This window comes from Lolium perenne, chromosome 2, assembly GCF_019359855.2.
Source record: "Lolium perenne isolate Kyuss_39 chromosome 2, Kyuss_2.0, whole genome shotgun sequence".
Classification (NCBI taxonomy): domain Eukaryota; kingdom Viridiplantae; phylum Streptophyta; class Magnoliopsida; order Poales; family Poaceae; genus Lolium; species Lolium perenne.
The window spans coordinates 182553805-182568305 of NC_067245.2; the positions used below are offsets into that span (position 1 = coordinate 182553805).

Genomic DNA, 14501 nt, shown 5'->3' on the forward strand with positions numbered 1-14501 from the left:
TGTGTCTTCTCGAGCGTTCTCGAGATTTCTGCGTCTGTATCACCGTTGTTTGTATGTTTGGTAATGCAGTAATCTTTCTCAAAAAAAAAAAAAGCTCGCATCGCCATTAGATTAGCAACCGTGGGAGATACTGTCTGTTCTGCGCCTGGTCCATAGTCCATAGACCGGTACACGCAGGGCAAAGCACGTAACTGTCACCCCTTGGCCAAAATTCAGAAATTCAAGACGATGACGACATCCATCATTACGCCAGACCATAATTCTAATTCTAAGCATGGGGCAACCCCACGAGTGGGGAGATGTCCAATTCAGCTGTATCTAGCTACATCCATTTCTGGTTCCTGCAAGCAGGCACTCCATCCATCGGCATAATATATTCTCTTCCTCTTTTGTTGGTTGAACACAAGGCCTGCTTTAGAGCGCACCATGAAACTGTTTACATTTTTACCTGTTGAGAAAGATAATAATCTTGGGGAGAGCATCGAACTTGACTCTCGTGGCCTCGGTGATGATTAAAGAAGCACCTGAAAAAACATTGCTGGCCATGGCGTATGTAGCACATGAACAAAATTACGGCACTATATGTCAACTCGGTGATAACTGCGGTTGTACATCGCCCATAACTGATTCTGAAAACAGAAAATGGAATAAGCAGCCAAATTTGGAGCAACAAAGATTGGACGAACCAAATTTTGCTAGCCTGGATGCATGTAGGACAAAAAAGGAGGAAATCCAGCTCGGCTCACGAAAAAGAATGGCTCCCTAGATATTTACATCAAGATGAAACGAGCGCAACACGTGAGTCTTCCGCAACAAAGTCACACCGCTGACTGTCCTCCTAGACGAAGAGAGATGCGAATCTTTGTATAACCGCAGGTGCTGAAAATTTGATTTTGTAATATTGAAAGAGTACGGTAATCCCTTTGGTTGAACCTTTTATTTACTATTTTACTAAAACTCTTTTCTCTGCAATTAATGGAAAGAGTCAAATTTATTGCCTCGATTCAAAAAAGAAAGATGAAATCAGAGCAGCCTGTATTTACAACTCTCAATACAAGATACGTACACGAAAATATCTCTGCAGCTGGCTCATCGCTCTCACTATGTGTGTCTCTCCACGATTGCTGCTTCATCGCTGCGACCGATCGGGAACGAAGAGCTAGAGAGGATTACTCCATCTTAGAATAGTTCGTCCGTAGCCTTTCCAAAACCCGGCCACCTGGGGAGGCAGCAGCACGGATTCTGATCAGAAGGCGCAGCAGGAGGAGAAGAGGCGGCTCCACGCGGCCGATTCGGCGTCGGCCATCCTCCTCCTCCGCCGCCGCTTCTTCCCGGCTGCGGCGGCGATCATGGCGCCGGAGGCCGGCACGTGCACGTACTGCCGCGGCGCGCTGCCGTCCATGCCACTGAGCAGCTCCCACATGACGTGAACGTCGTCGTACTCGCACGTCCGGACCTCCTTCGTCAGCTCACCCAGACCGCTGCGCCTGCGGCCGAGGCGCGCCTCCAGGTCGAGCCACACGCGCTTCACTAGCACCGCCGTGCGGCCAAGGAAGAACGACATGCTGCTTGGAGATGAATTTTGCGTTGGTTGCACTAGCTGTAAGCTGATCTCTCTCTCCTCCGATATCGCTGCGCTGGCCGGAGAGATCTTTTCCTCTTCTCAGCTGCTTCTCTGATTCTGCGTGTCTGTAGCGCGCTGAGCTCGACCTTATAGGCGAGCCAGGAGAGACTGATGAGGGAAAATAACCCATTTCTTTCGGTTGCGTCGTTTCACGGTCTTACCCGACGTGCGTACGGCGTCCACTGTCATCACGGACGTGGACGCGTCGGAGTCCGGCGAGAGTCCACGTGAATGGATGGTAGTCTCGGCGATGCCCCGCCACCCCTTTCCGCCGCGCTCCGTCACTGTCACTGCACACTCGGCCACGGGTTCGCGCGTCAGGAGTTCGCACTTCCTCCATTTCAATAAACAAGCTTTATATTATTTTTACAGTACAAAAAATCAAACTAACTAGACTTTGATCAAACTTTTATTAAAACTATAAACAACTATAATACTCTCTTCGTCCATAAAACGATGTCTCAACTTTATCAAAAGTATATAACAAAATATAACAAAATTGAGAAATCTTTTTATGGACAAAATAAGTATGTATTGTATAGATATCAAATGAAATAGATTCATGGTCATATCTAACAAGAATAATTTTGAATTATATACACATGTTAATACTTTTGCATTATATATCCCAAATTATTATAAAAGTCTCTTTGGAGCTCCAGAAGAAGGTAACTTTTTTATGGATGAGTCCCGAGCAGATGATATATCTTAGATTTCGATGAGGAAAATGTTCTTCTTACTGCACCCTATACTGAGAAAGAAGTAAAAAAAATTGTTTTTCAAATGGAACACAATAAGGCCTCGGGTATGGATGGTTTTCTAGCTGAGTCCTACCAGACCTTCCGGGGTGCCATTAAAACAGACCTTCTACATTTGTTGACTTCCTTCATGCCGGACAACTAAACTTGTTTCACCTATACTTTGGAGAGATAGTTTTGTTACCCAAGGTTAACGACGCAGCAAGAATCCAACAATACCGACCTATCTATCTTCTTAATGTTAGCTGCAAAATATCTACGAAAATTGTAACAGTTAGGCTGAATTCGTTGTCTGACTACACACACACAAACTGTATTTATGCAAGAAAGAAACATCCTAGACAGGGTATTAATCCTACATGAAACAGTTCATGAAGTACATCGAAGAAAATTAAATGGGGGTGATATGTAAAAGATACTTTGAGAAAGCTTATGACAAAGTTAAATGATCTTTCCTTGAACATACCCTCAAAATGAAAGGATTTTCCGAAGAGTGGCACACCTTAATCCATGATTTTGTGACTGGAGGTAGTGTGGCTATCAAAGTCAATGATGACATCGCCAAATACTTCCAAGCGACAAAAGGCTAAAATAAGGTGACTCATTATCACAAATTCTATCTAATATAGTGGTCGATATGTCAGTTATCATGTCGGATGCGTAAAAAATGATGGCCAAATTGAGGGAATAATTCCACATCTAGTTGATGGCGGATTCTCTATCCTTCAACACAACCAACACCGACACAAGAGCAGCCAACACTGGTCTACCACCCTCCTTTTGATGTCAATATATCCTTGATTAGTCATATGATTGGTCCACCAGTATCCTAGCAGTTTCTAGTTCACTAGTGGAAAACGGGGCAATAGGCCCGGTCCATTTGGGCCTTTAGACCCGGTTCCCGAACCGGGACCAACTAGGCGGGACTAAAGGGGGTACCCTTTAGTCCCGGTTCAAAGATAAACCGGGCCTAAAGGCCTCGACACGTGGTGCGGCCAGGGAGCTCGCGGTAGAAGGGCTTTGGTCCCGGTTCGTGGTACGAACCGGGCCTATGTTTCTCTGCCGCGGCAGAGAATTGCTATTTCTCTGCCGCGGCACAGATTTGGGCTGTACCAGCGTTTCTCTGCCGCGGCAGAGAAACAGTCTGTTTCCCTTGCCGCGGCAGAGTTTCAGCAATGCATATATATATCATTCAAGAAACCACAAAAAATCGTCATGAATATATATAGACATCGTCAACAGTACACGACATAGTCAACACAGTACACGTAATGCATGCATATTTACAATACAACATGTCCTGAACGAATATCCTCCGCCGTCACGATCTTCCGATAGTGCTCTCCACCTGGGGTAAGGACCTCGGTAATAAAGAATCCCGCGATTTCCTCTTGAATTGCTTTTATTTGATCCGCTGTTATGAGAGTGTCCCGCAGGCGTGTCATCTATATTTAAAAAAGGAGATCAATACATGAATGGAACTCAATACAATAGATGGTACTAATTAAGATTAATTGTGAAAATTTGTTATCGTACACGAGTGTGGTGTATTTGGGCATCCCCACCCTTGGGACAGGACATGTCACGCATGAAGGTGCAGACGTAGTATCCACATAAGTTATTCCCTTGTTCCTGCCTCATACACTTTACGAAAAAATAGTTCGATCAAACTAATAATCAAGCATCGTATTGAAAGTAAATATCATATATAAAGTTTCACGGACATAGCTATATATATAGTACTACTTACAGGGTAATCTCTAAATGTAAGCTCCGGTTTCCATTCACCCTAACAAGATTGATGAACCGTTTCCAAGCCCTGCCCGGCAAAAAATAATGAGTAAATGAGTAATTGATTAGTTGATGATATCTTCGAATTAGAGCAGATGAAGATGCCAATACGAAATTGATTGAAACTACCTCTGGAGGATGGCAGCCATGTCCGCCCATTCCGCATATTCTTTACGTTTCGAGTCCATGACGTTTACGACTCCAAGGTGAAGATCAATGATTAGGAGAATAAAGTGGAAACTGCACAAGCATAGCTCAATGATTACGAGAATAAAGTGGAAGGTGCACAAGCATAATGTATGTTATATATAACACTCACTTGAAGTTGTAGGGAAAGAATATATCCTCTTTGTCTCGCTTGCTTCTCTAAAAACATTACGATGTTGTCCTCTGTGTCCTTGGGGTACCGTCGAACCGTAACTTCATGAACTGTGTTTGGGTCTATGAACCCCAGCGGTAGGAGCTTGCCTCTTTTGTATTCCAGCTTCTTCATTCTGCATAATTAAATGTATAGCGTACACAAAGAATATAATGAGGATAATTGTTAGTGCAAATGAATGAGCTACAAACTTAATTACACAAATAAATCACTTACAGTGCAAGTAACCGATGACAGCTTTGTCGAGGCGTCTTGATTGAATAAGCTGAAACAGCTTCTTCTAACTCAATGTTTATCTCGTCTTCCCCGGAAGTAATGCTCATCTCTAAGATACACCGTGATGTAGCTTTCACATCTTCGACAGGCTTTCAGGTACCGGTCATGCAACCTTCGCATACGAGTCCCTAGACGCGCGAGCTCGCCAGGTTTGACGAGATCAGATCCGTATCTATACTTGTTTACCACTTGAGCCGTTGGATAGTAATCTTCGTACTCAACCGATGCTCCTCGAGCTCTAGCCGCCCGTTCGATCATTGATGCCGTCTCTGGATCATGATATGGCTCCACGATGAAGTGGGGTGCGGCTCAATGTCCCGCTGTCCAAGCTGGGCGACTTTTTTTGCTTCTTTGCTCGCTCTAGAGGACTGTCCAAGAGAGCGGTCATAATCAGCTCTCAGCTCAGGTCTCTTCATTCTCGTCTCGGCAAAGTGCTTCAGCATGCTGCGGTGGAATAAACATCTTCTTCGGCGCAGCTTGCAAGAAACGCCTTTTGCTCTTCACCGCTCATGTGGCAACAACTCGGAGTCTGTTCCCTCATTGGAGTTGATGATCTCTTCGGAGCTGTAGGAGGTGCCGCGGACCGCTTCCTCTTTTGCTTAGGTGGAAGCGGCGGAGTCTCCTGACGAGGAGGAGGAGGCGGCGGAGTATTTTCACGCGGAGGAGACTGGTCATGGATAGGGGAATCATCATCGCGCAGAGGAGAATCATCACGCGGAGGAGACTGCACAGGTGGCGGAGGAGGCGGAGGTGGCCTGCTTGTTGGCTTCTCACCTGGAAACACAATGTTCTCCTTCCGCCATTGCACGGTGGTTCTACGGGCTTCTCCCAGTTCTTTGATTTCCCCATCTTCACCTGCAGGGTGCTCAAGCACCAACCCCTCATACTCTCTCAACACTTCATCCACCATCACAACAGCAAAGTCGTCTTGGACCGGACGGCAATGGTAAGACCTTGTAGGTAAGAGGATGCCGACCGCCGCCTTGAAGGATAGGTTGAAAACTTTAACATGCAGCTCACAAGGACGGCTCTCAGTGAGATCATCCACGGGGGGGTAGCGAGGAGGCTCGACCACCTGGTCATCATCATCATCATTATCCACCTGCTGAGAGGAAGCCACGCTGCTTTTCCGGTGTGGTTGAGATTGCAGCGGGGCGATGGCATTGAGCAGTGCAGGATCTACAGCCTGCCCCCGTGACAAGGTATTGACTTGTCAATGCCTATGGATTGTAGGCTAGGGTTTAGTTAGAAGTAGAGGGCAAGTAGATCTCGAAGGTTTCAGCCGAAAAGTACTCGACGATTATGAAAACTAGGGTTTGCAGACAATGATTCGATTGATTCTTCGTCCCTCGACTCCCCCTTTATATAGGAGGTGGAGCCGAGGGATTCGTGCCATACAAGTTTACAGAGTCCGGGACGGTTTCTAATTCATCCCGCCAGATTACAAACAACACTTCCTAGTACAACTCTATCTTTCCTTAGTAAATCTTGAGCTCCCGAATCTTCTTATTCTTCGGGTATTGGGCCTCCAGTAAACCCCGGGTACCATCTTCGGCAGGCCCATTTGGGATGCCTATGTCGAGTCTCCCGAGATTTTGCTTGAATCGTAGAGTCGGGAAAATCTCGCTTTATTTTTATTCGAAAACTTTAACTTTTTTATACTTCTTCACATAAAATTCTATATTGTACAGGGATAATGGTAGTTGGGGCTAGTTCATCTGACGGATCAGGTACTAGTTAACTGCTCTAGTGGCAATCCGCAAAAACCTACTTCAAAATCACGTCCCTGGACATGATCTCGGGATACTGGTGTAAACTTCGACAGGTGCCGCTTAAGGTCTTACCATTCTGTCGAGTCCCAGTCGAATTTATCGGGTACCTAACGCGTCCGTTAGGATTTTTCTTCGTATCTGTTGATACGGATAAAAATAGCAGAGCGCAGTCTTTGGCGATGCCATGCCCAGCAGAACGGATCTGGGGTCTTACCTTCGCAAATTTGCGGCATTCAGAAATTGATCGCAACTTCGGCGTTCTGAGAATATATTGTCGAGTGCTTTTCCGGCTGTTGGAATGGCACATTTTATCGAGTCAAATATGACTTATATTGCTCTCCCGATGGGAGTATATGTAGAGTTAATTATAACTCGAAATATACTCTCTTACTTTTCTATTTTTCCTTTGTTAATTTCATCGGGCACGCGAACAGCGTTCCCGATGGGAGTAGCCCCCGAGGCTACAATCAAGAACTTGTGCTTGGTTGTAGGCTCAACATTTTAGTCCACCTTGTCGCTATATTTTCATTACTTCCCAATATGATCTCTTTCTTCTTCTCTTTTTATCTCTCGGGTGCGCGAACAGCGCTCCCGATGGGAGTAGCCCCCGAGGCTACAATCAAGGACTTGTGCTTGGTTGTAGGCTCCCGCAATTTCTATATTTGTCATACTCGAAATTTACTTTTTTCCGAAGTAGCCCCCGAGCATTTGGGCAAAAACTTTGTATTTGATCAAAGGCTCCCGAAGTATTGAATAATTCTTTCTGTCGCCACTCTTCTTTTATTTTTCTTGTCGACATACTTCCCTTAATCAAATTTACTTCATCCTTCTCGAAGAGTCGTGATTTTTCTTCCCTGTGGGTCCATTGCTTCTACCACGTTGACACGTCGTGCAAGTGGGGGACACACGTCCTCCGCTTTTCCTGGCGCACGTACGGTAACGCCTATCTCAGTAAAAATACTGTTTTGCCCTTGTATCTGGAAGATCCATTCTCACCACACGATTTCTTCATCCAACGGTACACTGCCTCACCCGAGTCTTATATAAACCTTTCTTCAACCTCCGTTCATTCCCTCGCTTGCGCCGCTCACCTGTTCCTCTTCGCAAAACTTCCTCTGCGCCCAACTTTCTCCGATCTTCCGCACGCACATACATTGCTCTGCCCATTGCCGTTGATGCCACTGCGCGCGCGTCTGACTCGCCACAGCACTCCGGAATCCAAGATGGCCGCCGAGGATCTTGAGTGGGAGAGATCCAAAATCTCCAACCAAGACACCAACACGCTGAAGAGGCTTGGCCTCATGCAGAAGGAGGGCGCCATCCGCTTTCCTAGCGAAGAAAGCTACCCCAATCCTCCAATGGAGTACCGGGTTAGTTTTGTTGATCATCTGATCCGCGGCCTTTCAACCCCAATCCATGATTTCCTCCGCGGCCTTCTTTTTGTTTATGGGATTCAACTGCACCAGTTGACCCCCAACTCAATCCTTCATATTTCTATTTTCATCACACTTTGCGAATGTTTCCTCGGAATCCCTCCCAATTGGGCTCTGTGGAAACGCATTTTCTGCCTCCGCCGCAATGGTTCCCACAACGCCACTTATAACATAGGTGGCGTTGTTATCTGTGTTCGTACTGATGTCGACTATTTCGACGTCAAGTTTCCCGATTCTGTCCAAGGATGGCGCAAAAAGTGGCTCTACATCCACGAAGAAAGTGCCAACTCCGTTGAGCACAACATAACTCCTTTCGACGGAAGTGCTAAAATCCAGCGCCGCCGCTCCTGGGATGCCGAAGCTTCTGAGGAAGAGAAAAAGGCGACAGAGGCACTCATGTCTCGTATTCATCAGCTTCAAAACACTCGAGGCAAGGAGCTGTCTGGTGTTCAAATCACTGCCTACTTCCTTAGGATTAGAGTGCAGCCTCTTCAGGCTCGCAAAAATCCCCTTTGGACGTACTCTGGAAAAAATGACGCCAACAGAATCTCCGGTGACCTTTCCACCAAGGACTTCGAGAAGTTGCTTCGAAGACTTTCTCGTTTGGGCAAAGATCCAATTCCTTCCTCAAGTCGCGTGGAACCGTACAGCTCCACCAATCCACTCCCCGAGGTATTTTGTCTTACCGAGTTTTTATCCTGTTCCGCACTTTTCTCTGCATCTCATTGTATTGTTATCTCTTCAATTTCCCTTTTGCCACTATTTTTACAGAACCATCCTACTATGACTTCCCTTCCTCCTCTTCCTGAGGGTGGAGAAGTCGAAGAAATGGCCATCGTTGCCGAAGATGCTCAAGGCTCTTCTGTTCCTGAAAGTGAAGTCGCGGGTTCTCACAAATCTGCGGCTTCTCATGAAAAAGAAGTTGAGTCTGAAGCCAGTGAGTCGACGCAGTCCCTTCCTCCTGCTGTTTCTCCAAAGAACAAAAGGAAAAGGACCGATGCCGAGGATTCTGGCACTTCTAAGGCTGAAGAAGTTGTTCCTTCTCATCCGAAGGCAGCTTACGATCCTTATGTTGAATCCCTCGTCAGCTCGTAAGTCATCTTTATCTCCCTATTTTTATACTCGAAATATTTATCTTGTCTTGCTGTTTATACTGCCGATTTTTTGATCAACAGTGATGAGGAGGAAGAAGTACCAGTTACTGACGTGGCTCCTCGGACAAGCACGTCACGTACTGTACTTGCCTCAGACACGCTAGTTGAAGGAGAAGAAACGTCGCCTCCTCAACAAAACGTCGTCACCACTACTCCGCCATCAAGCCCCCGTGCCCCTTCACCAAAAAGGGCAAGGGTTGAAAAGATTGTTGATCCTGCCCCTCAGCTAGGCAGTTCGTCGACTCTGCTCTTAGATGATGTAAGTTTGTCGACTCTATATTTTCCTTATTTTGTTTTTTCACACCGTTTCTCTTTTTCATGTCGATGTTTCTCTTACTGTGTTCACGTTGATCAGCCTATGATCAAGGATCTTCTCCGCATCGGTTCCCAATTTATTGGGTACCGTGAATATGCTAATAGAGCCGAAGGTAACGACTTTCATACTTGCTGTTTTTCCTTAGTTTGTCACTCCTGTTGCTTGCCGCAATTTTTTGATCTTTCTTCTCTCTCTTTTCCATATCTCGACAGAGAAACTTGCAGAGGCCAACGAACGCGCCGACGCACTTACTCAAAAACTTGAGCAAAGTGAGGCGGCTCGCAAGAAAGCCGAACTCGCTGCTAGCAAAGCCAAGGTCGAAGCTGATGAAGCTAAGGCGAAAGCTGCTGGTGTCGAGGAACTGCAGAAGAAACTTGAGGATGCGACAGCTGCCTTAGATGAGCACAAAGCTGCACAAGCTTCTCGTGAAGAAGGAATACTCAAGCGTCTGAAGTCGCAAAGTCGACGTACTCTGGGTAATATTATCAATCCCTTTTATTTTATTGCACTTCCCGTTTCCTGGTTGTTGACTGATGTCTTGTCTCGTGTGGCAGCCCAAACAAACCAGGATTTTGATCTGGATAATCCCGTCAACGATCCTCTCCTTGACGCACTTTCTCTTCTGGAGTTTCACGGGCGCGAAATTCGTGAAGGCGTGGCAAATGCTAATGCAGGATTGTCGGCGTTGTTCCCTTACTTCTTCCCGAAGAAAGAAGAACCCGCGACTTTCCTTAACCTCGCCAAGATGTTCAATACGTCGGAAGACCTTGGACTGAAAGTGCGCCAAGAAAATATGAAGGTTGCCGTTGAGAACACTGTCGCATTGGTTGCCGACAGTTGACAGACTATTGACTGGACGAAAGTTGGCGACACCGAGCAAATAGAGCAATCAAGGTGGAAGTCGCTGATCAAGGCAGCCAAGCCCAACACGAAGAAGATCTTGGCGTATCTCGGGATTAAGCCATCGTCGACTCCTAGCTCGTCAAGGCCGGAGGTCTAGTTGCATGCCTCTGTTTTTCTTTCTATTTCTTTTGCTCCTGTCGCCAAAGTAGTCATTTGGCGATACGTGCTTCCTTAGCTCCACTGTAATGCCCTTGTAATTATTCCAAGAAATTAATGAAAACTTCTATCTTTGCTGGTTGTTTGATGTTGTCTTGTTTAAATTTCAGTTGATATTTGACAATTATACTCCATCTTCCGCTCCTTCCAATGTTTCGCCTTCTTCTTCCCACGCGAGGAGAGCTTTTGCTGATACCGCTCCTGTCGACGATACCTTGTCGCAAGAACTGGATGAACTTCGGCAAAGAACTTCGCATGCGAAGAAACAAACACTTGTGATGATGGAGCAATCTCGTAAGTCATCTGAAGCCGAAAAGGTTGCTCTCCAGCAAGCTCACGAGGCCGTGGCTGCTAAGGAAATTGCTGCTTCCGAGGCTGAAAAGGCGAATACTCGAGAAAATTTCATGCTCGAATTAATGAACAAAGCCAGTGCAGATATGTCGGGTATGTTTGTTTCATCCTCTGATATCTTTCATCTTCATACTATTCTCTTAAAGGTTTCCACTTCTTTGTGTTGATAGGTGCCTTTATTGATGCTGCTGCCGAGGAAGAGAAGGTCAATGCCAGGACGACCCTCCTTGTTAATCTTTCCTTGGACCATGGTTCTTTGTTTTGGGCTACCCCAGAGAGGACTCGCCAAATTGTCAGATTTCAAGAGCGCACCTCTCAAACTCGCGACTTTCTTGACTTCTGTACCAAGACCTTGTCCATGGTTTACAACTCCATGTTTCCTTGGAACGTCCAACCAAAAACTCTCCCTGAATTGATGGAAAGGTTCAAGGATGCTCGCAGTATTCATGATTTTGTCAGAGCTCAACTGGTAGCTGGCGCCAGATTTGCTCTTATCATGCTCCAGATCTGCCACTCGAAGCTTGACCTTACCCAGGTTGTCGAGAAGGTTCACCAAAAGGTAAAACGTCGGAGAGTTGGTGTTGATAGGATTAACACGAAAGTTACGCCTATAGCCGAAGAAATGATTGAGGACCTGCTTCGGATGGATGCCGACTTTTTTGCCGATGGCCATTACGCCGATTTTCTTGGTGCTGCTCCTGAAGAAAACAGAGTTACTCTTGATGACATATTGAATCAAGACTAGTTATTTTCTTCTTGTAGATACTTCTTCTTTGTAATCCATGACTATATTGTAAAGCAATCATTATATTTCTCTGTTTGTTTAGCCCCTGAGTGTTTCGGTGACTCTTTACTATATTTGTATATTTGCGAGGTTTTGAACCAAGGCATTTATATATTTAAGGCGAATATGAGCCCCCGAGCTTTTTATTGAGTACTATTTTGTATTTTTATTGACTCACGAGGTACTTAAATACCAAGGCGAGGTTTTTCTTTTGTCGATGAACTATATTGAAATTCGTCGGAGCAAAGACTTTGGTCATGTCGATGAAGAAGAAAAGTTATATTGTCACTATCTTTATTATATTGCAGCACCGCGAGCCCGCCTCATTAAAAACATTCTCCGGCCCCACTCGGTGCCCCGAAAAAGGAAAAGAGTGCGTCTGAAAACTCGCGGGCGTTTCAGTACATTGAAGTTTTACAAAGACTATATTTTGACTCTAGGCGTAGAACCGCCTAAGTTGCGCCACGTTCCAGGGGTTTGGCTCCTCCACCCCTGTCTTCTTGTCCTTTATTCTGTATGCTCCTCCTCCGATTACTTCCGTGACAATGTAAGGGCCAAGCCATGGTGACTCGAGTTTTTCATGACTTTTTTGCGTGAGTCGAAGAACTAGGTCTCCCACCTGAAAAGATCTTGGCCGCAAACGTCGACTGTGGTAATTCTTCAAGTCCTGTTGATATTTGGTTACCCGAGATAATACTTCGTCTCGAGCTTCATCAAGTGCGTCGACGTCGTCTTCTAGCGCTCTTCTCGACGTTTCTTCATCATATTCAGCGACACGTGGAGAGTTGTGCTCTATCTCGATTGGTAGTACTGCTTCTGCTCCATGAACCAGGAAAAACGGAGTTTCCTGTGTTGCTGTGTTTGGTGTTGTTCGGATGCTCCACAACACGCTTGGTAGTTCTTCTGGCCAGGTATGTCGAGCTTTTTCCAGTGGTCCTAACAAGCGCTTCTTGATGCCATTGCAGATGATACCATTGGCTTTCTCGACTTGCCCATTGGTTTGAGGATGTGCAGCTGACGCAAAGTTCAGCTTAATACCCACCTCTTCGCAATAATCTTTGAATTCATGGGATGTGAAGTTACTGCCGTTGTCTGTGACGATGCTGTGGGGCACTCCAAATCTGAAGACGAGGCCTTTTACGAATTTTACTGTGGATGCTCCATCTGGTGAATTTATCGGCTTCGCTTCTATCCACTTTGTAAACTTATCGACAGCTACTAGCATGTACTCCTTTCCTCCTGGCCAGGATTTGTGTAACTTACCCACCATATCAAGTCCCCATTGAGCAAAGGGCCATGACAATGGTATTGGTGCTAACTCTGCTGCTGGAGAGTGAGGTTTTGCGGCAAACCTTTGACACGCGTCGCAAGTTCTTACTATGTCCTTGGCGTCCTCGATTGCTGTCAACCAGTAGAATCCTGCCCGAAAGACCTTGGCTGTAATAGCTCGACTACTTGCGTGGTGGCCACATATTCCTTCGTGTAGATCCTTCAGAATTATTCTTCCTTCTTCGGGTATGACACATCTTTGCAAGATGCCTGAAATACTTCGCTTGTACAATTCTCCCTTGACCACCGTAAAAGCTTTGGAGCGTCGAATTACTCGCCTTGCCTCAACTGGATCGTCAGGTATTTCTTTCCTCAGGATGTATGATATGTACGGCTGCATCCACGGTATCTGTATCACCATGACTAAGTCCTGATCTTCTTCTTCGTCCTCTTGCTTTTCCTTGGCAGCCCCCGAGGGTTTTTTCTCCTTCTTTTTTGATTTTGTCGGCTTAGTGGATCTTTCTGTTATCTCTTCCCAGAATACACCTGGCGGGACTGGAAGGCACTGTGACCCGATGTTTGCAAGAACATCGGCTTCATCGTTGCTCAATCTACTAATATGATTTACTTCGCATCCATCGAACAACTTCTCGAGCTCGTTGTACACCTCCTTGTACGCCATCATGCTATCGTTGACTGCATCACATTGGTTCATAACTTGCTGAGCCACCAACTGTGAATCGCCAAAGATTTTCAGTCGAGTTGCACCGCAGGCTTTCGCCATCTTCATCCCATGTATGAGGGCCTCATATTCTGCTTCATTGTTAGATGCGTTAGGGAACGTCATCCGAAGGATGTACTTCAACTTGTCGCCTTCAGGTGATATTAATACTACTCCTGCGCCAGCTCCTTCTAATCTCTTGGATCCATCAAAGTTCATGGTCCATGTTCTCGATAAATCTGGAGGTCCTGTATTTTGCAACTCCATCCACTCTGCGATGAAGTCTGGCAGTATCTGTGACTTTATTGCTTTTCTTTTTTCATACGTGATGTCCCGAGGGGAAAGTTCTATTCCCCAAAGGGAGACACGACCCGTAGCTTCTGGGTTGTTCAGTATATTTGACAAGGGAGCTTCATTGACCACTATGATCGGGTGTGCCAAAAAATAGTGGCGCAATTTACGTGCTGTCGTGAACACTCCATATGCTAGTTTTTGGTACTGAGGGTACCTTTGTTTTGAGGGCGACAAGACTTCGCTCACGAAGTATACTGGCCGCTGCACTCCATGGATTTTCCCTTCTTCTTCTCTTTCGACAACTAACACCGTGCTAACCACCTGGGGTGTAGCTGCAATATACAACAGGAGAGGTTCCTTTTCCTTTGGCGCCACCAAGATTGGTGGTGTCGAAATTTTGCGCTTCAAATCCTCGAAAGCTCTGTCGGCCTCTTCATTCCACTGGAATTTATCGCCTTGTTTTATCAGCGCATAAAATGGTAATGCTTTTTCTCCTAACCTGGCGACGAACCTGCTCAAA

At 45.9% G+C, this 14501-nt stretch overlaps 1 protein-coding gene across 1 annotated transcript; it reads right to left on the reverse strand.

Annotated features, from left to right (window-relative positions):
* Positions 1–972: 972 nt before the first annotated feature.
* LOC127334060 (uncharacterized) lies at positions 973–1728 on the reverse strand. Its single transcript, XM_051360477.2, has one exon. It carries the CDS (start codon positions 1562–1564, stop codon positions 1247–1249), a length of 318 nt encoding a protein of 105 aa, XP_051216437.1. The 5' UTR covers positions 1565–1728; the 3' UTR covers positions 973–1246.
* Between the last annotated feature and the right edge of the window lie 12773 nt (positions 1729–14501).

What these genes read in the sequence shown, in the direction of transcription:
- LOC127334060 (XM_051360477.2), bottom strand. Translation starts at nt 1,564, where the DNA reads ATGTCGTTCTTCCTTGGCCGCACGGCGGTGCTAGTGAAGCGCGTGTGG.